The sequence below is a fragment of the Anas platyrhynchos genome, chromosome 33, assembly GCF_047663525.1.
Source record: "Anas platyrhynchos isolate ZD024472 breed Pekin duck chromosome 33, IASCAAS_PekinDuck_T2T, whole genome shotgun sequence".
Classification (NCBI taxonomy): domain Eukaryota; kingdom Metazoa; phylum Chordata; class Aves; order Anseriformes; family Anatidae; genus Anas; species Anas platyrhynchos.
This window is the reverse complement of record NC_092618.1, coordinates 1,067,937-1,091,357: the sequence shown is the minus strand read 5'-3', so window position 1 is coordinate 1,091,357 and position 23,421 is coordinate 1,067,937. Positions and strand designations below refer to the sequence as shown.

The 23,421-nt window shown below is 42.0% G+C and overlaps 3 protein-coding genes and 1 long non-coding RNA gene across 8 annotated transcripts in view; 3 read left to right on the top strand and 1 right to left on the bottom strand.

Moving 5' to 3' along the window:
* The window catches only part of LOC140000129 (protein N-terminal glutamine amidohydrolase-like), a 16,425-nt gene extending 7,406 nt beyond the window's left edge, over positions 1 to 9,019 (bottom strand). For 4 of the 5 annotated variants that reach the window (XR_011805414.1, XM_072029888.1, XM_072029889.1 and 1 more), the window contains exons 1-2: positions 778 to 912; positions 491 to 590 (exon numbers count right to left, since the gene is read on the bottom strand). Coding sequence is in view for 4 of the 5 variants with exons in the window: in XM_072029888.1 (XP_071885989.1) it covers positions 491 to 590; positions 778 to 854 (177 nt within the window). In the remaining variant the exon portion in view is untranslated. Of the gene's footprint in view, positions 1 to 490; positions 591 to 777; positions 913 to 8,338 lie in introns of those variants that run through there. The other variant, XM_072029891.1, reaches the window with a different exon arrangement.
* Positions 1,240 to 16,913, top strand: LOC140000127 (ATPase family AAA domain-containing protein 2-like). Its single transcript, XM_072029886.1, has 15 exons — positions 1,240 to 1,374; positions 5,197 to 5,311; positions 5,748 to 5,853; positions 6,659 to 6,781; positions 7,010 to 7,112; positions 7,333 to 7,448; positions 9,709 to 9,883; positions 10,255 to 10,343; positions 10,678 to 10,837; positions 11,682 to 11,772; positions 12,200 to 12,514; positions 12,825 to 12,951; positions 13,929 to 14,112; positions 15,086 to 15,244; positions 16,772 to 16,913. The coding sequence occupies exons 1-15, from the start codon at positions 1,249 to 1,251 to the stop codon at positions 16,799 to 16,801; spliced, it is 2,019 nt and encodes a 672-aa protein (XP_071885987.1). The 5' UTR covers positions 1,240 to 1,248; the 3' UTR covers positions 16,802 to 16,913.
* LOC140000130 (uncharacterized) lies at positions 2,084 to 3,458 on the top strand. Its single transcript, XR_011805415.1, has 2 exons — positions 2,084 to 2,214; positions 2,311 to 3,458. It is a non-coding gene; the product is annotated as an uncharacterized lncRNA (long non-coding RNA).
* Positions 16,836 to 23,421, top strand: LOC140000128 (ATPase family AAA domain-containing protein 2-like). The gene is made up of 7 exons (XM_072029887.1): positions 16,836 to 16,968; positions 18,112 to 18,271; positions 18,626 to 18,739; positions 18,836 to 18,985; positions 20,055 to 20,303; positions 20,989 to 21,122; positions 22,417 to 23,421. The coding sequence occupies exons 1-7, from the start codon at positions 16,846 to 16,848 to the stop codon at positions 22,462 to 22,464; spliced, it is 978 nt and encodes a 325-aa protein (XP_071885988.1). The 5' UTR covers positions 16,836 to 16,845; the 3' UTR covers positions 22,465 to 23,421.

The window sequence follows — 23,421 nt, the reverse complement described above, 5'->3', positions numbered from 1 at the left end:
CGTGTCAGGTAAGGACATTCATAGAAACATTCAGGTTGGAAGAGACCTTTAAGATCATCTAGCCCAACCTTTAACCTTTAATTAAGATTGATCTGTTGTTTTAGGGCAACTTCTTTTAAGCTTGGAAAGAATGCCATGAACCTTTTGTTCCCCTGAGGGTATCCTTATCCTTGGGGCTTCCAGAGGAGAGAGCAGGGCTCTCTTCTGGTGCAGCAGGTCGAGCTGTTTCCTTTTACTGTTTCTCAGGTTCTGGTGTTGCCTTGATGTCTTGAACAAATACTGCGTGGGGTCTGGAGGCCAGAAACAAATGAAATTCTTCATGCTCCCAGGTGCTGCTGCCTGCGTGCCTCTCAGCTGCTGCAGGGGGGCCTGGGGCCAAGACTCACCTACCCCAGGCTGTACTTAAAAGGCCTGGGGTAGTTAAAGCGCCTCCCACCTCCCCCCGCCTCTGGTTTACCACCCCCACGGAGCGCACAACTCACCCACTCACCATCCTCCTCTCGTTGGAGATGAAAACCGCGTAGAACTCCTCCACAGGGCGCTCCCCCCGACTCCTGATGTAGTCGCACAGCTTCCACACGTTTTCCTCACTGCAAAACACAACCGTCGACGGCACCGTTTTCTTTTCAATCCCCTTTTCACCTTCACTTCCAGCAACCCAAACCGGGCCGGGAAGGTTTCCCTGCGGGGTTTTTAGCTCCGTTTTCAACTCCCCCCCTCAGCGTGCCGCCAGCCTCCAGTCAGGCGCCGGCCGCCATTTTCAGGCGCCTCCCTTACCAGTAGCAGCCGGTGTAGGCGCAGGCGGCTCGGGGAGGCACCGCCGGCCGGTACCGGTCCTCATCCAGCTCCGCCATGCTCCGGGGGCAGATTTCCCGTGCTGGGGAACGGGGCCGGGCTCCTGAGGGAGCCGCCTGAGGGCGGGCGCGGAGCCCGTGAGGAGGCGGTGCCCGCCTGAGGGGGCGGCACGCGCCGCTTCCCGCCCGCCAAAAGGCTCAAACGGTGCTGCGCCTCCCGCCTGTAACCCTCCGCCGGCAAAGATTTAAAAAATACTTCCAAAAAAAAAAAAAAAATTAAAAGAGCGGGCGAGGGCCGGCCCTCAGTGAGGGCCGGAAGAGGGAGCCGCGCCGAGGAGGGAAGAAAGGGGGGAGGAGGGGGATGGAGGGCTCCGTGTGAGGCGGAGGGATCCGCAGCGGGCCGCGGGGCCGCCTCAGTGGGCGCCGCGCCTCCGGGAGGCCCTGCGGCGCCGCCATGGTGGTGCTGAGGCGCAGCGCCGGCAGCCGCCGGCGGTCCCTGGCTGCCATGGACTCGAGCTCCGAGTTCCTCTCGCTGCAGCCCGGCGGCAGGAGGACGAGCAGGCAGAGAGCAGCCCCGGCCGTGAGTTCCCGCGGGGTTCCCTCCGAGCGAGCCCGGGCGGGGAGCTTTGGGGGGGGGTTCGTTCACCAGCCCCCCACCCCCTCAGGCGGCCCCGCGGGCAGGTGCACGCGGGGGGTGCTGAGGGGGCTCGGAGAGCAAGGCTAAAAATCAGGGTTAATTAGTGCTGAAGTAAAAAAACCGTTAGTTAGGGGGTGTAATGTGGTTACGACTTCCCTTAAGGGGTTGATGGTGTTAGGGAAAGCCCGAATTTGCTCTTAGGGACGATTCGTGTGTCTGGTATTTCATCCACACCTTTCCAGCTCCGTCTTGCTGCTCCCATCCCCGCTCAGCATCACCTGAAGGAATTGGCTGCTGTACACACAGCTAGCTAGAGCTCAAGCTCTGCTCTTCCCAAAGGCAGAGCAGAACCACCTCAAAGCACCTCCCAGCTCTCAGGGCGAGCCCCGCCTCCGAGCGATGCTTTCAGCTCTCCGTGCCGCCGAGCTCAGCGTTCTCGGCTCTTTGGGTTCAGGCTGGGGTTTTGTTTTGCTCTTTCTCTTCCCCCTTCTCATTTCAAGTCTACTGAACTAAGCAGGAAGCAGCCCTTGGGGTGTCGTCTCTTTGCAAGCAGGCGCTGGAGGCTGCTTCAGTATCTCCACTTTGCCGTTGCAGTGTGCATGAGAAGCGGTTGTCAAAGCCTGCAAGGACTTGAGCTGCCCGTGGCACGTGAGGGAAGGCTGTGCAAAGTCAGGCAGGGCAAACAGCTGGCCCGCTTTCCTTGTGGGAGCAGGAATGAGGAAGTTAAATGTAAAGTTTTCACTGAAGCGAAAGCAGAATCCTTCTCATGAAACAGGTTGTAAGGTGTGTTTGGTTTGGTTTCTTTCTTTGTGTTTTTTCACCTCTTTGCAGAACTTTCCCATGCTTCAAGGCACAGAGTCACTCCTGTTTCGTTTGTAGGACCGCCAGCCTTTGCTGGAGCACTCATATAGCAGAGACATGTAGAAGTGCCCTAGATGACAGAGATGGCGATCCTGCTCCTAGCTGCTTGTTCACATCCTAATGTCTCTTCCCTGACTTTCTGGTGCGCAAAGACTCGGCAATAGCAGCTTTTGCAGTTTTCCCGATACCAGCAAGCCATTTACCTGCGTATTTCATCCATCTAGATTAAGGAGCATGCAGCAGAAAGTCTCAGGTAAACCGGAGTCTGATGGCTTCGTCTTCTCCCAAGTTTCCAGTCCCAAGGAGTCCTGTGGCAGACCGTAAGCGGCGGCTGTCCCTCTGGAGGCTGTTTGTCTGCAGCTTTACAACCCCGCTGTGATTCCTCAGGCCGAACAAGGTCGTTTTGTTGTGACCTGTACTTGACACCCGTGTGCTCCAGAGTTCCCTTTTTGTTTGGGGAAAGTGGGAAGTGGCCCTTTTCTCTGCTGAGCCTTCCTGAGTCATCTGCGTAGGGACTTGACACCAGAGCTCCTAGCCTAAACACACTTACCTGTTTGGCTGGCACTTGAGCATCTGCTTGCTTCCTTAGAGACACCCAACAGCTAACTTCTTAGAAGCAATTGTTGATCACTTCCCATAGTAGGAGGAAAATAACTTTCAAACTACTACAAAATTCCTTCCTGCAGTTTCCTTGCTCTGGTTTAGCCACTTGCTTCTGCTGAATTTCACTTCTTGAGTGTGTTTTTTCAGCCTTGTGTGACTGATACGAGCCAGTTCTGCCCTGCTGGCAGCCTGCTGCAGGTAACGTAGTGCTTCTCAGTGTCTGCTGTCTCACTGACTTGGGATGCTTTTGTAGGAGCCAGAGGATGGTCAGGGTTCCTGGTCCATTGTTCCTGGCTGTGCCCTTGTTTGAGACAAGGTGAAGATAAAAGAAGAGCTGATAAAGAATAACACGAGTACACGGCACTGTGCTTGTTGCAGAGAAGTCATCAAAGAAATGCATAACTATGTGTACAGAGGTCTCCTGAGTTATTCCACTCTTTCCTTTCTTAAGCCTCCCGGAGGAAAAACATTAAACATCACTGTGGCAGACCAGGCTGGTCTCATCAAGCTTTAGGTCTTGTTTCATCTCTGCTGGGTCTGGGGAATAAAAAATGTCTTCAAGAGTTGTTTCAGATGCCTGGATTCAAACTTGTGCTAGGGCAAGCATCTCGTGAGGCCCCTTTCTATCAGCACGGAGAACAGGAGGGAGAAAAGCATTCTCCCACGTGCCCTTACCAGTGCCCTCCTCTAACTTCTTCATGCCTTTGCTGTTACCTTGAGCAAACACTAACTAAGCTCTTAGTAAAGTTAGTGCCGGGAAGCAGAAAAATCTTGTCTATTTTCTGACTTTGGAGTGAAATTTCATTTGATGTACTCTTGCTGGAACTTCATTTTGTAAACAGAACGACCCCCCAATCAAGGATATCACAGCTTCCCTCCCGTACTAAAAATGATAGTACTCACCCTTGTAGGAGCAGCAATGTGAAGAAGGTCAAGGGCAGTAAGAAGGGTTCAAAGCTTTGATATAACAAGCCTTACACTTTTTTTTGACAGAGCTCCTAATAAGCATCTTTAGCAAGGTCTGGAGATGGGAGAAAAACTCGAACTAGATTTTAATTCTAGGATGTATAATGTCAAGCTTGACTGTTCCTCTGAACAGTCAATTGAATTTAAATTTTTTAATTTAATTAGTTTAGTTTTTTTAATTTAAATTCAATTGAATTCAAAGTTTTGAATTTAAATTCCAATTCAATTTAAAGGTTTTTTTTGTTGTTGTTTTTCACGAAACACTAAGTTTATGTGAAAGGTTTTGCTGCAATATCTTTTTGCCAAGGATATTAAGCTTAAGTTATCCACAAGAAAATGGTGGGGAGAGGGAAGCTTTAGTTTTGAAAGTTTTTTTTTGTTTGTTTGTTTTTTTCCTCCAGGTTTTTCTTGAGCACAGGGTTTCTTGAGAAAGGGTTAGTGGAGCAATAAAGCAAAGAAATTCATGCTTTTGTGATAGAAGTGTTGGAACACCAAGGACTGGAGATGGTAGTGATCACAAACTCATTTACTGATCGCTCAGTTTTCCGTGTGCTGTCTGTATACCCCATGGCACCTACCTTGCGTTCAGAAAGCAATGCAACCTTTGGGGTTAAAAAATAAAAACCAAAGAGGGCGGTGCTTTCCAAGAAAAAAAGATAAGTCCTTTTGGCAAACAGGTAGGTGAACGGAGTATGTACGTTCCTTCCTCGGTGTCCTGCTGTTAACGTGAGAGGATATTCACCAGAACCCAGTAGATAATTGCACTCTGGTTTTTGTGTTTTTTACCATCTTTCATGAAACAACTTCAGGTTACTTGACAGAAGCTAATGGCCTAAGCTTATGTGCATTTGGCATTGTTTTCTCATTGGTGAGCTTCAAGCCTGTGTCTGGCCCATTATTGCTCACAGAATTTGTGGCAGAGCTAGACTTGGACTTAGATTACTGTGCTTAGTCTTAGCACTACAGATTATTAAAACCCTTTCCATTAAACACTTTCTCAAACTAAGAAGTGACTTTCTGAAATAGCTGTTTTCAGAAGATCTGCATCTTAGCTAAGCAATATGACAGAATTTTGCCTGTTGTTAAACACTGAGGCTGACGACAAGTCCATCAGCAGTTTCAGAGAGGACAGACAATGTCTAGATGCATGCTCATCTGCTAGGATTTGTGATTTCTGAAACGTGACTTGCATAAATTCATCTTAAGGTTTTGCAGGATCCACTGTGTCATTAAAATAATGATAATAATAAAACTTACAGGCATCTGTGTAATGCATTTTGGATTTCATATAATTTGCAAAAGTACTTAACGATTCGGTGTCATTTTGTGGTACAGTACAAACAGCAAGAGGAAGTGAGAACAAAGAAAATGACGGTGAAGATGTTCCAAGGCGTTACAACCTTCGACGGAGGAAACCTGTTGACCGCTACCAAGCTCCTATGGAAAGCAGGTTGAACGCACAGTTTCTCTTAAAACCTTATTTCTTGCACATAAGTGAGATAATTTTTTTCAATGCAAATACATGTGTTTGCGCACACAGTTCTGTTTCAGTTCTGTACCTTCATTCTGCACATGAACTTCGCTGTTTTTATCAGACACGTGTGTCCTGTGCCCATTATATTTCTTTGCTGTTTGGCCTACTTAGTGCTATGTATCCTTGATATAACAGTAATTAATCACACTTAATAGTCTTGCTCTTGTGATTTTCAGTTCACCTTTAAAAAGGGCGTAGTTTTCCACTTGTACCATGCACTGATGAAAAGCAAAAACGGTTAAAAATTCTTCTGGAATTAGGGATGAGTGAAACACGTGGCATTTTCTTTATCTTTTGATATCCTCCTCTCTTAAATGTATCTGTATCATTATTCTAAATTCTTTCCTTTCAGTAAGACAAAGAGATCGAGAGAGGACTAACTCGGGCCAGCCCTGTTCTGTCAGACAGAAAGAGTCACTTGAAAATGCTGGGTCACAAAAATGTAGAAGACGTGCCAGGTTGGTGTATGGCTAGTGATAGCTCTTACTTATCCGTAGAGCTGTCAGTCTCCTTACTGCATAATGCTTCAAAGGGTTTTCAGTTTAGTGGTAATTACAGAGTAAGTTTATGATCGGTACTTTGGTAGTCTGAGGATAGAGAGGAAAGAAATATTTGGAGGGCAGGAGGTGGATACTTTTAAGTTGGTTTCTTTTTTAAATCCAATATTTGTGGGTCGCTGATAAGATGATTATGGAGGTAGTGTCTGAGTTTCTGTAACTGAAATTCTTTGGTTCTGGAACTGAAGCCAGAATCCCCCCTTAAAAATCTTAGTCACACTATTTAATCTTGAAGGATACAAATTATTTTCTTAAAACCAAAAATAATTTTATTCGATTTAGAGGGAGAGGCTTTATGGAAGTTTTGTTGGATTAAAAAAAAAAAAAAGTTATCACTCAAATACTGACTCTAGTTTCTGTTTGGAATCAACTAATGTTTCTATATGAAGTTAACCTTAAACAATAAAAGATCTAAATGAAATCATAAATTGCCTTAGTAATGATAAAGGCTTTTTGGATTCTGTAAGCAGTTAGTGCGTAGAGAATGCTGTTGATTGCCAGATATTTTGTTGAGCATTCTTGAAAGCAGACAGTTGTCACGAGGAAAATCATGTCATGGCCTTTGAAATCAGATTGCTAAGGAGTACAATGGACTGGAAAATAGATCTCAGAGTAAATTTTGAGATAGAATTCCCTTAATTTTTGGTGTTACTTAGTATCTGCTCTATTTTCTTTTTAACTTTCTGGTTTATATGCTTGCTTGCAGACAGAGACATGCAGATGACATCAGTGATTCTACACCCTCTTGCTCATCTCCCTTGCTTAGCACATGTGATACGGAGGAGAGTGGTGAGAGCAGTGAGGACAGCGAGAGCACATCTCCAAGAAGGTTGCTGTCATTAGAGAATAGGGGAGGGATGAATCTCCTTCAAATGAATATTTAGCCATGTTTAAGTTTATCTAAATTTAACTGTGTGAGTTTATGTCAATTAGTTAGGTCTTCTATATATTAATTAATGTTTTCTACATTTGCTTGGCATTATTATGAAAAACAAAAATCTTCGAGTTGCATCTTAAAGAAAAAGAAGCCCTATAACTTCTCCTTAATTCAAATCAGGACTTTTCGAGTGAAACTTCAGAAACAGGACCTAAAGAGAGTTCAGAGGGATCAAAAGAAAGTTGGAGGAAGTCAGGGAGATGCAATGCAAATAGATAGTGCGGTAAGTCTTAAACTAATCATCGTGTCAGCGAGTGTTTCCAGGGATTATGAAAGATCTCAGTGTGCCATCTACAACTACCTTTGTTGATGGTTTTCTCTAAAGCAACTTCAAAAGTTGCCCAGAATGTTTCCGTTGTGCTGAGATAATTTCTGATGAAACCTTGATCTAGGTTGCTGCTTTCTTTAACATACAAACTCTGTTGTGTTGAATTTCTCTTTAGATTGGATTTGAGAACGTGGGTGGTCTTTCCGAACACATCGCAGCTTTGAAAGAGATGGTGATTTTTCCCCTCCTGTATCCAGAAGTTTTTCAGCGGTTCAATATTCAGTCCCCCAGGTAACTCATTAAAGTGATAAATCGTAAGTCAGCTGTTTTCAGGAGAAAGTTCAATTCAGGCATCAATATGCTTCCATGCTTCAACATTTTGGCAGCGGTGAACGTTTGTTTTAGTAGTGGCAAAAAGTGGTTTCTTAAAAATGGATAGAATCCAGAATATTTGTAGGTTAAAAATATAAGCAACGTCTTAAAATTTTAAGTTTTACCGTCTGGTGTCTTTAAAAAGTTGGGTTAGTTGGGTTGGAGTGGTTTTGTTCTCAGTTTTATGTACAAGTCAGTGTCGCGTTAAAGGGGTGTAGCTGATTAACCGTCACGGGCCCGTTTGAATTCAGAGTACTGAACCAGTCGGACATTCACCAAAACTGGGGGTCCGTTCGGACAATCACCAAAAACGTAATAACCGCCTGGGGGTCCACTCAGACATTCACCAAAAACGTATTAACCACCTGGGGGTCCGTTCAGACATTCACCAACAATGCATTAACCGTCTGGGGGTCTGGTTAGATTCAGAACACTGAATTATCACGGATAATCACCCTCACCCAAGTCGCATTAATGAAAGCTATCACAATGCAATCAAGTATGGTTTATTACAGCAACAGAATATCAGGTTCTTTTGGATTGCCGGCGATAGTGACTGTCTGCAAAAGCAAGCTAATATGCATGAAATACACAGGCGTTATAGGTGTTATAGATGTGACAGGTGTTATAGGTGTTGCAGATGTTATAGGTGTTATAGGTGTTACAGATGTTATAGATGTTATAGATGGTATAGATGTTACAGGTGTTACAGGTGTTATAGGTGTTATGGGTGCACAGCCTAGAAATAAACGCGTTGAAAGGATCAAAGACTCTATATAGAGATTTATAAGCAAATATTCAGATCTCACCCAAAGGCGTCCCAATGGGGGGGGAAGAGAGGTTCAGCCCGTCGACTGATCCCAGGAGTCAGGAGGTCCTAAGGATGCTGTATGTCCTCGGGATGGTATCTCCCCTGACGATGGTATCTTCCCTCACATCCCCTCTCTCTTGGGCCAATTTATATTATTTTCTATCTTTTAGGTGGAGCTTGAGTGGCTCTAGTCAAGCATATCTTAGTTATGATTGGTGTAAAGTTTTCCCGTCTCCGTTTAAAGTAATAGGCTCCGAGAAATTCAGAGCGCATGCTCAGTGAGGGGTGGTCGCACCTTGGAGGCGGGTAGCTTTTGGGATGGAGGTGTGTTTTGGTATTATAATGATATTATAATGAGCAAAAAGTACACTAGGGTACAGCATTTGTCAAAACATGACAGGTCTTTGGCTTAGGGTGGCAAAAAGTGCTGCTTTGTGCACAAGAACAATCGAGGTCCCACCTGATCACAGAGCCTAGCCGTGGTGTCTCCACTCCACTCCACGCTCCGTGGTGTTCCTTAGAGCTAGCACACCAAGTTTCCCCAGCGCGATAGCATCTAAGGTTGGGAGCCTAGGGAACACTCAGATAATGCAGTTATGCCCTACCCTGAAAGCCTCTTCAAAGCTGTACCTTTTCCTTAAAAACGTGAATGTTAGTTTTATTTTCCTAGTTACTTCAGGCATTTACACCACAGTCAGCTTGATTAGTTTGTAGGCAAGAAGGGATTATCTAGTGGAAGTCAATTGTAATATGTTGCCTGGAAGCCCAATTGTTTTTCCTGCCTACTTTTGTTTTCTTTTTTTTTTTTCCCTCTGAGTGCTAAGGCATCTCTTTTCCTTCCGGCTTTAGGCTTCCTCACGTGCCATCAGCAATAGATGGTCTGAGAGACCAAACCCAGTAACTTAATGCTTTTGAGAGGAGCATTAAATGCTTTACTATCAGATTCTGCATATTATGAAAGCAAGAATATGCAGTTTATCACTGAAGAATGAAGTGGTGATTCACCATTCAGCCCATTCTCAGATTCTGTGCTGAAGTTTGCCTGTTTGGCTCCGGTTTGCTGTGATCAAACTGTTTGTCAGCAGTTTTGGAAGTGTCCTTCTGGGACAGTATGCTCTCTTTTGAAGGTTTTATACACTTGAGTTACCCCCTTATTCATTTCTTTGGGTGAAAAAAATGAATTTTCTTGTGAAACGTTGTAAAAATGCAGAACTTCTATCTGTTCTGACTCTACCCACACTTCAGCTATTACTGCTGTCTTGTACATGATGTGTTTTGGTTAGGAAAGACGCTTGTTCTAGAGATGATGGTTGTAGGAGGTACTCATCATGATGTTTTTTTTCCTATCTGGATCGTTTTTTATTGCAGAGGCTGTCTATTTTATGGCCCCCCAGGAACAGGGAAAACACTAGTTGCTCGTGCACTTGCCGGTGAATATAGCCGAAGTGACAGAAAAATAACATTTTTTATGAGAAGTGCTTCGGACTGCATGAGAAAATACGTGGGGGAATCAGAACGCCAACTTCGTGTGTTATTTGAACAGGTAAGGTTGAAATGCACAGTGTGTTCTGTCAGAGTTGAAACCATTATTTTCTGTGGTCAACGTTTTTAAGTAGAACTTGCTTTTTTTGTATTTTGTTATTTTTTTTTTCCCACTGAAACGGAAATGCCAGTGTTTCTGCTGTGAATGTCAGCTGTAGGAGCTACTGGAACGATTTGCTTCCTGTCACCCGGATACAGTGGGTTGACACAGACTGCTGTCTTCTGTTAGTCATGCCAGATACTCCAGTAGCTCTATCAGTAGAGGTCCCAGAGGCTGAAGTGAAAAATCTAGTTTAGATGACATTCCAACCATGATGTTTTTGTGTATTTTTCCTTTAGATAATGGTGTTTTACTCTGTGTTTTTGTGCTAGGCCTATCAGATGCGACCTTCAATTATTTTCTTTGACGAGATAGATGGTCTCGCTCCTGTGCGCTCTAGTAAACAAGACCACATTCATAGGTATTACAGTTTTGCACCTACATAAAATCTGCTTGATCTTTGGGGAATGAAAAAAAAAAAAAAGGATGATGACCTGTTTAATTTACTGTGAACACGTTAATTTATCCTGAAAACTTGTAACTCAATGCCAAAACAGGTGCTTCTAAACAATAGTTGAAACCAATTTACTAAGCCTGATATCAGCATGTGGTCTGTGTTAACTTACCTATTGTTTATGTCTTAAAATGAGTCTTGTCCTTAAAGCTTGTCCTTTTTGACTACTCATGGAAGAAAGTCATGTGGAATGTGACAAAATTTACTGAACCAGTAAGTAAAAATTATATTTTTCTATTAGTTCCATTGTTTCAACTCTTCTGACGCTTCTGGACGGCATAGTTAACAGCGGGGAGATCGTGGTAATCGGAGCTACCAACAGACTGGATTCTATAGATCCTGCTTTACGAAGACCAGGACGCTTTGACAGAGAGTTCCTCTTCAACTTGCCAAATAAAGAGGTGAGAACTGAAATTCAACGTTAGCGCTACCATGGCAAAGTCCAACTTTATAGGAAAAAAAAATTGACAACTTGAACAAGAGAGTGATATGTGGAGACACTGCGTTGTTCCATGGAGGGCAAATCTGGTACTGAATATATATGGTCAAGATGATACCACCAAGTAGTTAGTTCTGTAATCAAACCTTTCATTCCCAAAGTTGTACCTGTTTGCTTAATTATTTAGTCCACTTGGGCGCTTTCATCATGAAGTTGTGTTTTTGGTCTCAGTCCTTCACTTATGAATGAATAGGGGGCATGTGTGCATTTGATTGTGCCCCAGATCAGTGGTAGTAGTTTGAGTCATAATTATTTTCTTCTTTATAGTAATTGTAGCAATTTGAAACATTGTGCCAGAAGTGCTTTCTGTGAATTTACTGCCTGAAAAGCAAATGTGATGAAGTAATGAGACTGTCACAATGAAAGCTTGTTAAATTTTAGAGAAGTTTTTTGGACAACAAAGAAATGTTTCTGGATAAATTTTTCATTGCAGTATTTTCCTCTGGGTCTTTAGGTCTCGTAGTTTGGAAACTTGTTATTGAAGCTATAAATGCCTTTTCTTTCACTGTAGGTTCCTAGAAAAAAGTCCAGTGTAACAAATAAGAAATATTCAATTTCCTGGTTGACAATGCAGAGTGTATATTAAATAACTGTAAAATACTTGAAAGTTGAGCAAGTAAGAAAAGCGTATTAGTAGATGAGGGGTTTTGAGGGAGGACTGTTTTGGTTTTTTTGTTTGTTTGTTTCTTGTTGGTATTTTTAAGGAAAACTTGAGACAAGCTAAAATGCAATGATTTTGCTTCCAGGCTAGAAAAGAAATTTTCAAGATTCATACTCGTGACTGGACCCCTAAGCCACCGGACATGTTGCTTGATGAACTAGCTGAGAAATGCATTGGTAAGACTGAAACCAAAATGGATTCTTGCTTGTGACCAAGTTGTAAAGAACCTTAGCTTGTACCAGGCAGTACCCAAGCTCTTGTGCCTTGCTGCACAACTAGTCAACGAGGCAGCTGGCACGCCTTCATAGCAATCAGAGTTAGATGCTTTCATCTATTTACTCTTTGTTGTCGTTCCTCTTGTTGTCTGAGAACATTAAATGGTTCTGGGGCATCTGCCTCAAGAGTATAGTTTTTGATGAGGAGTCTGCTTCAGCTGCATAAGCGCAGGATATCAGGCAGTGAGCAACATGAAACTTCCCTGCAGAGCGGTAGCACTTTGAATTCCCTGTTAACCTGTTTGGTTTTGACATGACAAATTCTTTAAATGTTGCATGTTGTAAACCTGGGCCTTGACTGATGTAACGTTTGATTTTTGTTTGTTAGGATACTGTGGTGCAGATATCAAATCCCTATGTACTGAAGCTGCTCTGTGCTCTCTGCGCCGATGCTATCCTCAGATTTATGCAAGTAGGGAGAAATTGCAACTAGACGTTAATTCTATTAAAATAAAAGCAAAGGACTTTTTCATGGCTCCGAAGAAGGTTGTTCCGGCATCAAACAGGATCGAGGCTTCACCCGTACAAGCACTATCACCCATTTTCAAGCCACTTTTTAAAAGATCAGTAGCGAATATTTTACAAGTTGTGCAGAAGATCTTCCCGCAGGCACAGCTAGTGCTAAAGGAGGACCGACAGCAAGGTATAACCACAGCATCCACTTCTTTATAATTCTGCTAAAGATTGTTCGTAAGCTCCTTTATTCTAAGGGAGAGAAAAAAATCACCAAGAGTAGCGTACCTTATACGTACACATCAGTGGGACTTGGTACAGCTTTGTAGGGCCTTGTGCCATCTGCTTAGATCTGTGGTGGGATGAACTCTAGGAAATAGCTTTCAGTGTGTGCTCTCAAATGAAGAAAGGGTTTTGGCACTGATTTAGAAGCTGTATTAATGTAAGAGAAAGAGACAAAGGCTATTCAGGGAAGTTAACAAACCTCTTTTGCCTTTCAGACCATTTAAATCCTATTTTACAAGATGGTATGTTCAACAGTGATGACGATGCATCCTTGGTTTCCGGAGATGAATTCAAAGATGGAATGCCTGACGGACCGGAGAAAAAACTCCTCTGTTTCAGCAGGTAAAGAAAGATAGATCCCTGTTATGTTTAAATTCTCAGGTCTGATGAGTCTTTGTAAACAGTTCCAGCTGTTAAAAGTGTGAGGGGTGGTAGACGAAGGGGTAACATCAAGTTAGTGTGTAGAAGGGGTGCTTGGTATTCACAAGAAGAAAGGGTGAAGGGACTAAAGTTGTAATGAAGTTGCTCTGAATGACCCAATTGAAATGCCCAGGCTTCTCTTCCTAAGCCAAAGTGATCCGTAGACTACCAGAACACGTTGACTTAATCCATGGCATTCTTTGAAAGACTCAAGACCGCATACATGTCCTATCTGTCCTTTTAGCTAAAAGTACCCCAACTTTAGGGGTTTGTGTTGCCACCTTTTGCCCTTCTGTTTTCCAGGATTGTTAAACCAGTAGTGAATTTTGTAGTAGAAAGAACACTGAGAAATGGCTTGTTAAAACACCTTGAGAAAAATTTGAATGGTGTCTTTATTTGTTAAGCCACCAAGTTGTGTTAATCTTGTGGTATTTTAGTATGGAAGTCATGCAAGCCCACGGTTGGAAAGTTAGATCATGTTGTCGCAGCTGGATCAGTTATTTTTCTCAGTTTCTATTGCTGTGCTGTCCAGAAGATTTTCTGTCCTCTAGAGCAAGGCTAAGTCTCTAGCATCTTTGATTTAAGCCAGCAAAGGTACAGCCTGACTGTAGTGGGGAAACAAATGCTCATTGCAAATTTATTTCCTAGTAGTAAGGCAAGATTGCAGGGATATTAATTTGCAGTCTTGGTTTAGTAAAGAATAGGAAACACAAGGGAAGAAGATGAAACAATTGGAATGACTGAATAACTTAACTGGAAATCTTACATGTATTTAATGTACCACTGCCATTGGGATTATTTGGGGAGGGAAAAGAAAATCTATAGGAAAAGTACTTGGAACATCTGTGTGTCTATTCAGCACCTCATTTATAAGCTTGTTTTCTTAACTCTTGTTCTAGGAGTGCTTTCTGCGAACCAACATCACGCCGGCCCCGTCTGCTAATAGTAGGAAAAGAAGGGTACGGCCAGGTTTCTTACGTGGCACCCGTGGTGTTGCACGCTTTGGAGAAGTTTCCCGTTCACACCCTGGACCTTTCTGTTCTGCTTACAAACATTGCACCGCCAGAAGAAATCTGCGGACAGGTACCTTTTTTCTTTTTATTCTCATCGGATTCACTGACTGTATGTAGAGGATCAATCGAGTTGCAAGTAAGGTGAGCAAAATTCATTGGTAATGGAGGTGGCCTTCTTTTAATGTGCTGGGATGTTTGCTTCTGTCTGAAAATCCCCTTTTCTTTTAGACAGCACCACAAACAATCTGGATGTTGTACATGTCCACGTTTTCCATACCCAATTTTACAGTGAGGATGTTGCTAGCAGCTCAGGAAGCTGGGCGGTATTGCTAATGAACATCTCTTTGTGGAAAGAAATGCTGCTCATCTCCCTGGGATCCAGAAAGTAGTTCTCATTGCCTCCTAAGACTGTGTGCTCCCAGTAGATGGCTCTGTACCAGACTGCATGTCGGCTACTTTTTGTAGCCTTCTTTTAAATTATATTAGTAAGGCAACCAAGGTTTGGGGCTTCTGTTTATTTTGTTTTCACACGGACATACACAACTTGTGCTGTTGCAGTGTGTGCAATAAAAGCATTAACACGCTGATGTGGTTTTAGCTAGAAAAAATGAACAGATTTGGTGTTTTTACTTTTAGGCAGGAAATCCATTTTACTGTTTGGCATCACTACCTTAAAATATTTTTACCTTTAGTGGAAACATTTGAGAGCTATACAAGTAAGAACAGGCATGTTACACTACTGAATACTGATGTGTCCCAAAAGAGGGACATTTCCTTTCTTTGTTATGCGATGATTGTGGCTGTGGCCATATAGCTACGGTGTCTAGCCACTGCCTGAATATATCCTTCCCATCTTCTGACTAGAGTTCTCCGAATACTGATAATCTGAAAGGGTGCCCAGAGAAATTCCTTATGTGAAAGGATGCTTGCCACTCTGTTCACATAGTTTCATTTCATGGGGCAGTCAGATGGCTATGTAGCTATGTATTAACAGGTTATTCTCCGTGTTTTAGTTTTCTTACCCAAGCTTTCCTTTTCACTAGCTGATCCGAAATGCTCAGAAGACAGCACCAAGCATAAGTTATGTCCCAGATATCCATTTATGGTGGGACAACGCTGGACCTGCCTTGAAACTTACTTTTCTAACTCTACTACGTAACATTCCAGCATTTTCGCCAGTTTTGCTGCTTGCTACGTCTGATGTACGTCACTCAGATCTCCCAGAAGAGGTGTTTTTCAATACTTTTCTTACTATTTCTTCAGTTTCTTGTAATTTTTGAATGCTTCCAGCATCAAAATGCTGTGCTGTTAAATGCATACTGTTATTACTCAGGCACCCTAACAAATCACTTAAAATTTGCTTAGAGAAAAGGAATACTGTGAAAGCATCTGCTTAAAGTTTTTTCTGAGTCAAGCAAGTGACTTTCACCCCCTTCTCACGCATGCAAATAATAAATTAATACAATAATTCCGGTGGCTACAAAGTGGTTCAGTCAAGAATATGCAGTGCTTGAAATGACAAGAGGATGTCTTTACTGAAGAGACTTCTTCTGACAGTCTGTCATTCCATGCTATGTTGGGTAAACTGCTAATAATGCAATTTAGTAGAGAATTGAAACACTTTGATTAAAAAAAAAAAAAAATCAGTTTCTTTCTTCATATAGGCCAAAGCTTTCCAAGCTGGAAAGCTGAGTTCCAATTTCTGCTCAAGTAACTTTGGAATGGAATTCTAGTTGTATTCCTAAATAAACTGTAGTAAAAAAAGTACATGCAGAACTTCATTGACTTCTGAGAGTTTACATTAAGGGAAGGTGCCCAAAACAGGAACACGCTGTTCTCGTTCTGATTATTTTGTCTCAGTTATTGGGGGAAGAGAACGGGTCTTACCTAGACGTGTTTATTATCAACTGCTTTGAAAGTGCTTGAGTTCCCACAGAAGTTTTTGTGCAGGTTCTAAATTCCTTCTAAAATAAGTAGTGAAATTCCTTACCTACCTTTTAATACTAGAAATTGAAAATGGAGGAAGACGTAGAGGTACTAGCTACTTCAGACACCTTTTGGTAGAGAAATAAAAACTCAGCAAAAAGCCCTCACTTGTCTGCTGAAGCCTTTCTCTTCCCTCTATAGCCATAAAGGTTCTAAGTAAAGGATGCAGCAAGGCAAGTAAATACAAAGGAAGCGATGTTGGATGTGGTGAAAGGCATTACTTTATCAGTGTAGCGTACAATCCCTTCACCGAGCTTTAATTCTACAGGTGATTCTTAAAGGTGATATTTGAATTTGCCGTGCCAGCCTGTGAAAATGTAGCCGTTTAAGGCCAGGAAGATAACTTTTTTCAGTTTGTGTTCTTCAGGTTATTATTAATTTTAAAAGGTACTCGTCTTTTTGGAATAGAAGATGAGTTTTTGTGGCCTTAAATCTGAAATGTCTTTCCTCCTTCTGCTTTAGATCCAAAAATTATTTAATAAGGAATTTGGAGAAGTGTGCAATATTGAGGTGCCTGGTAGGGCAGAGAGAGCAGCTTTTTTTGAGGACCTAATTCTAAATCAAGTGGCTAAGCCTCCTGTAAAGAAAACGGGTGAGGAGGATATAAGAAGTACATCTAAAACTTTCCTATCGAAGTTACTAGCTCTTTGGGATTTGCTTTGGTGGTCATTTTCTGTCAGTAATTTGTCATATGCTTGAATTTGAGTACTGTAAATTGGCTAATTTTTCCTGATTAATTGAAGTTGATCGGACATTGGAAGTCCTGCCTGTAGCACCACCAGCTGAGCCTCAGAAGCCACAAGAGGAAGAAGTAGGGATGCTGGAGGAGGAAGAGGAGGATACCTTGCGTGAACTTAGAATTTTCTTGAGGGACATTACTCACAGACTTGCCACTGACAGACGTTTCAGGGAATTTGCAAAGCCCGTTGACCCACAGAAGGTAAACTAGTGCTGATCTGTGTGTCTGTAACTTCTCAGCGTTCGTATTTCTCAGCGTTTTGGGGAAGGTTCAACTTTGTTTTTAGGGCTGCGCTATTAGGATTTTGCAAGAAGCAGAGGCAGTGCTTTTACTTCTGCTGACTCTCAAACGTCTCTTATTGGATTATTCGCTGAAAGCCCTGGTTTCATTCTAAAAAGCCAGTCCAAATGCCAACACAGTTTGCTCGTGAAAAGGCTTTGGTATGTAGGCATGTCACAGCACTGAAAAGCCCAGAGATCCTCCCTTATAATTACAAACAGTATTTACAGGACTACTTTAATGAAGTCTAAAGCCCTTTATTGGACTGTCAGTACCTGTGGGAACAGGAATAGGAGCAGCCGTTTGTAAAAGTAAGTTTTGAGATCCTGTTCTCTGTTTCATCTGGAACTCCTCAATAGGAATCAACCATAAGTGCAGTGTGTTTTCTTTTTCCTCCAATTGGCTGCTTAGATCCCTTTTTCTCCTTAATTGATTAGATAAGTCTAAACTAGGGGCGTATATTTCAAAGACAGATGTAACTTGAATATACCTGCGGATCAGCAAAGTCCTCTTCATGTGGGCATCCACTGGCTTTTCTTCCCCTTTTCTCCTAGGTTCTTGAGCTGTGAAAAATCCAGACAGATACGTATGTCCTCATCTGAACTAGTTATTAGGCTCCTCTTACGGTCTGAGGGAAGAACTCGGCACCTCTGGGCCCAGTTACCTCATTCTAAAGTAGATGCCTGCAATAGGTACTTCACAGGTGCAATGCATGCACCTTTTCCTCAATGTCGACAACAAAGAGAATGTCGGATGGCTTACTCAGCTTTCACTGTTGTGATTTTCTGAAGCAAAGTGAAATGAATCTCCCACCCTCAGTGTTTCTTCTCTACCATGCACGTGCTTCTGACCGCCCTACCTCTTGTTGTCCTCTCCTAGCAGCTCTAATGCCAGTTGAAAGAGCCCTTCCATTTTTGAGAAGCAAACTGGTTAATTTCAGCATCTTCTGATGCATCGCAAATGTTCAGAGTTTTTAGGAAGTCGTTTATTTAAAGTTTTCAGAATAATTTGGTAGACAGTGCGCAAGGTTAAGAAAACCTCTGAATGCTTGTATTTGATCTGCAGGTACCTGACTATGCCACAAGGATTAAAGAGCCGATGGATCTTTTAACAGTTCTGACTCAAATTGACTCGCACCAGTACCTCACTGCAGGAGACTATCTGAAGGACATCGATCTAATCTGTAACAATGCCTTAGAGTACTACCCGGATCAAAGATCTACAGGTGAGGATGTGCTTTTTAGCCCTAGTTTAAAAAATCGGTCAAACGTATAGATGGATAAATGCTGTGTTCAAACAGTAGACTTCAGATGGATTAGATGATTTTGGACATCCACAGAGAACATCTCTTACCACATTGTAACTATTTTACCATTTTGCTACTTGGGCATGGAATTGTGATATAAGTGTTCCCAAGGAACTAGTGCTTTTGTTTAATTAACTTCTACGTTGTTATGCTGAAAATATTCACTGAGATAACCTTTTGGAACCAACCTATGAAGAAAGCAATTTTTTTCTGTGATCAAAACAGTTTCATTGGTTGGTAGACAACATTCAGTTAAAGTCTGTAAAATTTCAGATCGTCACAGAGCCTATGTTTTGCAAGACACTGCATATTCAATGGTGAGGAACGAAATGGATACAGAGTTTGGACGACTTTGTGAACAAATTAAAGAATCTCGTGAGAAAAGAGGTACGTGCTTTAACGCTAAGGATTTTAAGACTTGTCTCTGCATTTGTAACTGAAAATGCACGACGAAGATCTTTGGTATCTATTCTTTATTGCAAGGTCGCACCTCTCCAGCGTGGTCTCCATGGGACGACTCCAAGTCACCACAGCAGAACCCTGCTACTGAAGACGACAAACCAGAGGAAGAGAGTAATGAAAATGAGGAGATGACAGCGGCACCTGTAGATGCCAGTACACCCATTTCTAATGGTAAGTTGCATTTTATTCAGCTGCTCTTGTCATTCATACCTTCTCTGTTCTTGAGGCGCAACAGGTGTCTCTGATGCCTGGCTCTTTATGCCAGAGGTATTTTGTTTTCAAATTTACTTCAAAATGTGAGAGAGAAATCCAGAGGTCATTCATTCAATATAGTGATGAATTAAAGTTCAAAGAAAGTTGGTTTACAACATAAAAAACAAACAAACAAACAAACAAAAACAACTTTGATGGCCCAATTGACATTTAGCCGCCCCTAAATTGCTAATTCTTGAGGTAAAAAATGTTGTGGATGGCAGTTTCTGAATACTTAACTAGTTTTTAATTATGCAAAATGGCATTTTTACCCCCACTCCACCCCTCCCTTCCCCAAATGCTAAAATCTTAGCTACCTCATACTGTGATTCCCAGTTGAAGGAGGGAAGTCTAACTAGTGAGAGTGGGAATTTTGCCATGGACTCCACCCATATCCTTTTGCAATACTATATGAATACTACGAATGTTGGGCAAAACCACAAAGTTTGTTTTTTCACAAAAGGTTTACCAAATCAGGAAGCGTACGAGGTATAAGTCTTCATGTTTTTTCTCCTTTGAATATTCCCTTAAAATTGTCTCATTAATTAATCTCTTCCAAACACGTATTCAGCTTTTGAAGTCTTCAGCTTGATACCAGACTCGAAGGAGAGCTTATTTCCAGAGGCTTTTATGATGTTCATCTGTATTAGTTCATGTAGTAAGACAGTGACTTTGTCAAATAACCTCACGTTGTATTAATGCTGCCCATCCAAAGTAAGAATCCTCAGCATGTAAAATCCTGAAAGTGACTGTTTAGTGAATGAAATTCCGTAGCTGTGTGTGTGGTTTGTTTGCTTGTTTTTAATCTTAATAGCAAACTGACCCCATTAACTTTCAACTCTTTTCTCAGCATATGTAGGGATATAGGCAGTGGTAGCTCAGTTCCTTTGTTTTCCTTGTCAGTTGAGTAAGATGAAGATAATGGATTTTGAAGAAAGAATTCTTTTGGTTATGTTTTGGATTATTTTTTTATGCTGTCTCTTTGTAGGTGCGTCAGAAAGAAAGCGCAGAAGGAACAACTGTGCGCGTGCTGCAGCAAAGAGGAGTTCTCAATTCGATACAGAGAACAGAGTACCAACAGATGACCAAAACAATAGTGATGGAGAAGAGTTTGTGGACAAACATGTTTCTGACGTATGTCAAGTTAAACTTAACACTGAAAAGGAAAGTGCTAAGCTTTGTGGATATTCAACACCAAGATGGGGAACTATAACTAATGGAAATCCAAGTTCAAATGGTAAGGGAGAAGTCCATCAGATCCTTTAGCACCCTATTCTTGCTGAGGAGGATTGCACTATTTATTAGCTTTAGCCTTCAATTTCACTCTATTTTTTCTGTTACAGCTCTCAAAAATCATCACACAGTTTATTCCATAACGATGTTGCTCCTCTAATTGTGCAAGCCTAGCCCACATGTTTCTGTAGGTGCTGTTTTTTTGATTCTAAAGTGTGTTTTTTTCTAATGGTACCTAACTGAAAGCAGGCAGTCACTGACACTCTTTTATTGTACGAGGTGCTTTCCAATAACGAGCAGCTTAGGTGAAAAAGCAGCACTTCAAGATGCGTGGATCCAGAGTAACATGTGGAATAGGAGACTTAAGCCCTAATGTTGTACTCTAAGATGTGTTCCCTAACCTGAATTGGCAACATGACTATTTTTTTTCACTATTAACCTTTTCATTAGTGCTTTTTGTTTGTTTGTGGGTATTTTTGTTTGCTTTTTTTTGTCTTAGTTTCTGTTTTTTTATGGAGCAGTGGCTTTAGCTGGAAAGAAGGGAGAAGCCAAGTATTTCTCAGTGCAGACGATAACAATTCTGTCTCTGTATTTGTAGAGAGAGACTGTTTTGCAGGTACAGGATACTTCACTGAGACTGTATTCTAGATAAACAGGAAACCTGACTGAAGAAATTTGTGTCCTTCCAGATTCCTGGGCATTTCAAGCAGTGACTCCTGAACATTCTTGGGAAGAAGACCAGCAACAGATAAGTGATGAGAACCCTGTACAAGTTCCTACAGAGACAGACTACATAGTTATCGTGGATCGCTATGAGCTCAAAGTATGTCTAATTTCAGCTTTTTTTTTGATGCTCAAATAGGACATATGCACTGTGACTGTTTAGTTTCCATACCTCGTGTAGATTTCTGTAGGCTACCATTTGCTTCTGGTCATCTGTAGTTTAGGAGACAGATTCTTTGCCTAATTTTTAAGATAAAAGGCCTTGCTGAATTTTAAAATACCACATTGACAACCTGCTAGCACTATTATGGATATCATTTAATGATTTGTAATTTTAATGATGGGTTTGAGGGCTTTTATTTGGGGATTTTTTTTTCATGCTTTGATGTATTAAGAACCTGAAAAGGATCTTTATTTCTTGCAGTGATGATTTTAAACCTGAAGTTAGCAGGTTGACGTAAACTAGCTAGCCATGGAGAAGTGACTACTTTTCTGAAATTCCTTGAAAGTGCAGCATTAGAAGTTCTTATAGTGTGTGTGTGTGTATATATATACACGAGGGAGGCAGAGTTTGCTGATTAGATGATAGCAGCATTATTTCCAGGGGGCAGTAGTATTTCCATTTGGTATGGCTGCTCCCTAAAGCTACATACTCGCAGGCTCACACAGCTAATGGACAGCTGTGGCAGTGGAAGAAGGTGCTGCCACTAGCTTGTCACTGTTGCTGTGCCAGAGATTATCATCTCTGCATCTTTGGTAATAGAAATGGCTGTGTGAGAGAGAGGTGATTGCTACAAGCAGTCACTTTGCTATTTACCCACCCCTGAATTTAAAGGTAGGACTGAGCAAACTAATCCACCTTTGCTCTGGGCGTTTGAGCAATCTGTTCTGCCAGCAGAGTTGTAGGCATGGCACACGTGGGTAAAGGTAATCACCTAAGGGTGCTTCCTTTTCCAGCTGGCACAGCTGTATCTACAAGATCTGCAGCCTTTTTACAGTGCCCCGCGCTGCTGCAACGCTTCTCTAATGAAATGCAACAGTGGCTTTGCTGTGGCAGCAGCTGTCCTACAAAGAGGATCGTGTCATTCCCTGCTGCTTTGGGAGCAGTCGACTTGCAATTACAACCGTTGATGTGATTGATTAGTAGTAAAAGATTGTCCGAAATTTCAGCCTTTCCTTTCTCTGAAATATGAAAAATTAACTCATATTTTCCCTGCTGAAATCTTATGGGATATTTAATCTGTTCTCTGAAGTGTCACATTTTATTTAATAGCGTAAGAAAAAGTAGGCTGTCACTTGTATTGTTACTGTTCAACCTCTGAAAACATATAGAGCGTATTCAAAGGATCTTATACTATTCTAAAGTTGTTGTTTTGCTCCATTGTTGTCTTCAGAAACTGTTATGCTTTGTCACTAAGATAACGAAGGGATTTGACATTTAACACCTGGAAAAAGTATATGGCGTCATTAATCAGTGTATTTACAACCATAGAGAAGACTACGACAAAACCGATTTGGTGGAGGTAATTTTTGTTTTGAATTCTAGCGCTTTCTGTCACTGTTACGCAGTATTTGTGTGTTCTGGGATATCGTGGTTGTTTAGCATTGCTCTTTACTGCTTAGGTGTCTGTGCACAGACAACAACAACAGTACGACTTCTCCCTTTCAGTCTGGAAGACGTTTATCCATCTTGCAAAACCATTGTTGTATTTGGCATAATTGTTGGCAGTTTCTGCAGGAAAAAGCTTGAACTTGAAGACAACGGGTCCACCCACACAGCCCTTTCAAAGCAGTTAACTTTAGTCTGTCAGTAGTTTTCCTTGAGAACCATTTTGGGAGTGGGAGGACTATGAAGGGAAGGTGCTTTTCTAAGTCTTTCACTTGCTCTCTCCCTCTACAGCCAGTCATGCACGGTGATAGTGGTTGTTCCATCCTTGGAGAGAAATTTAAGTATATAACAAGAGTTTGAGACTTCTCTCTAGTCACACTCTAATCTCTTTTTAACTAATGCGCTTGAGCATCTGTAACTGGGGAGATTTCTGCCTGTGCCAGTTTTACACTGAGTCAAATTCTCTGGTCTCTTCCTGTAAAAGATGATTTCTGAGTTGTCCGAATTCCTCCGAAATCTGCGTGAGGCGTCCATGGTCCAAGTCAGGTGTTCCCGGTATACGCTGGATATTCACTCTTCACATTGAAGATCCTTGAACCCATTTATCTTAGAGTTGCTTGTGCTTAAGAACAGATAAAATGTGTTGTGCTGATCAGTCTGCCTTAAAAAGAGAGTGCCTCTTTTTTTTAGGCACTGGTCATCTCGATCTCTTTTTCCACATCTGATAAAGAGTTAGAACGGACACACTCTGTTCTGCCTGTGAGAGGATTATTTAGATTCAGGGAGGCCG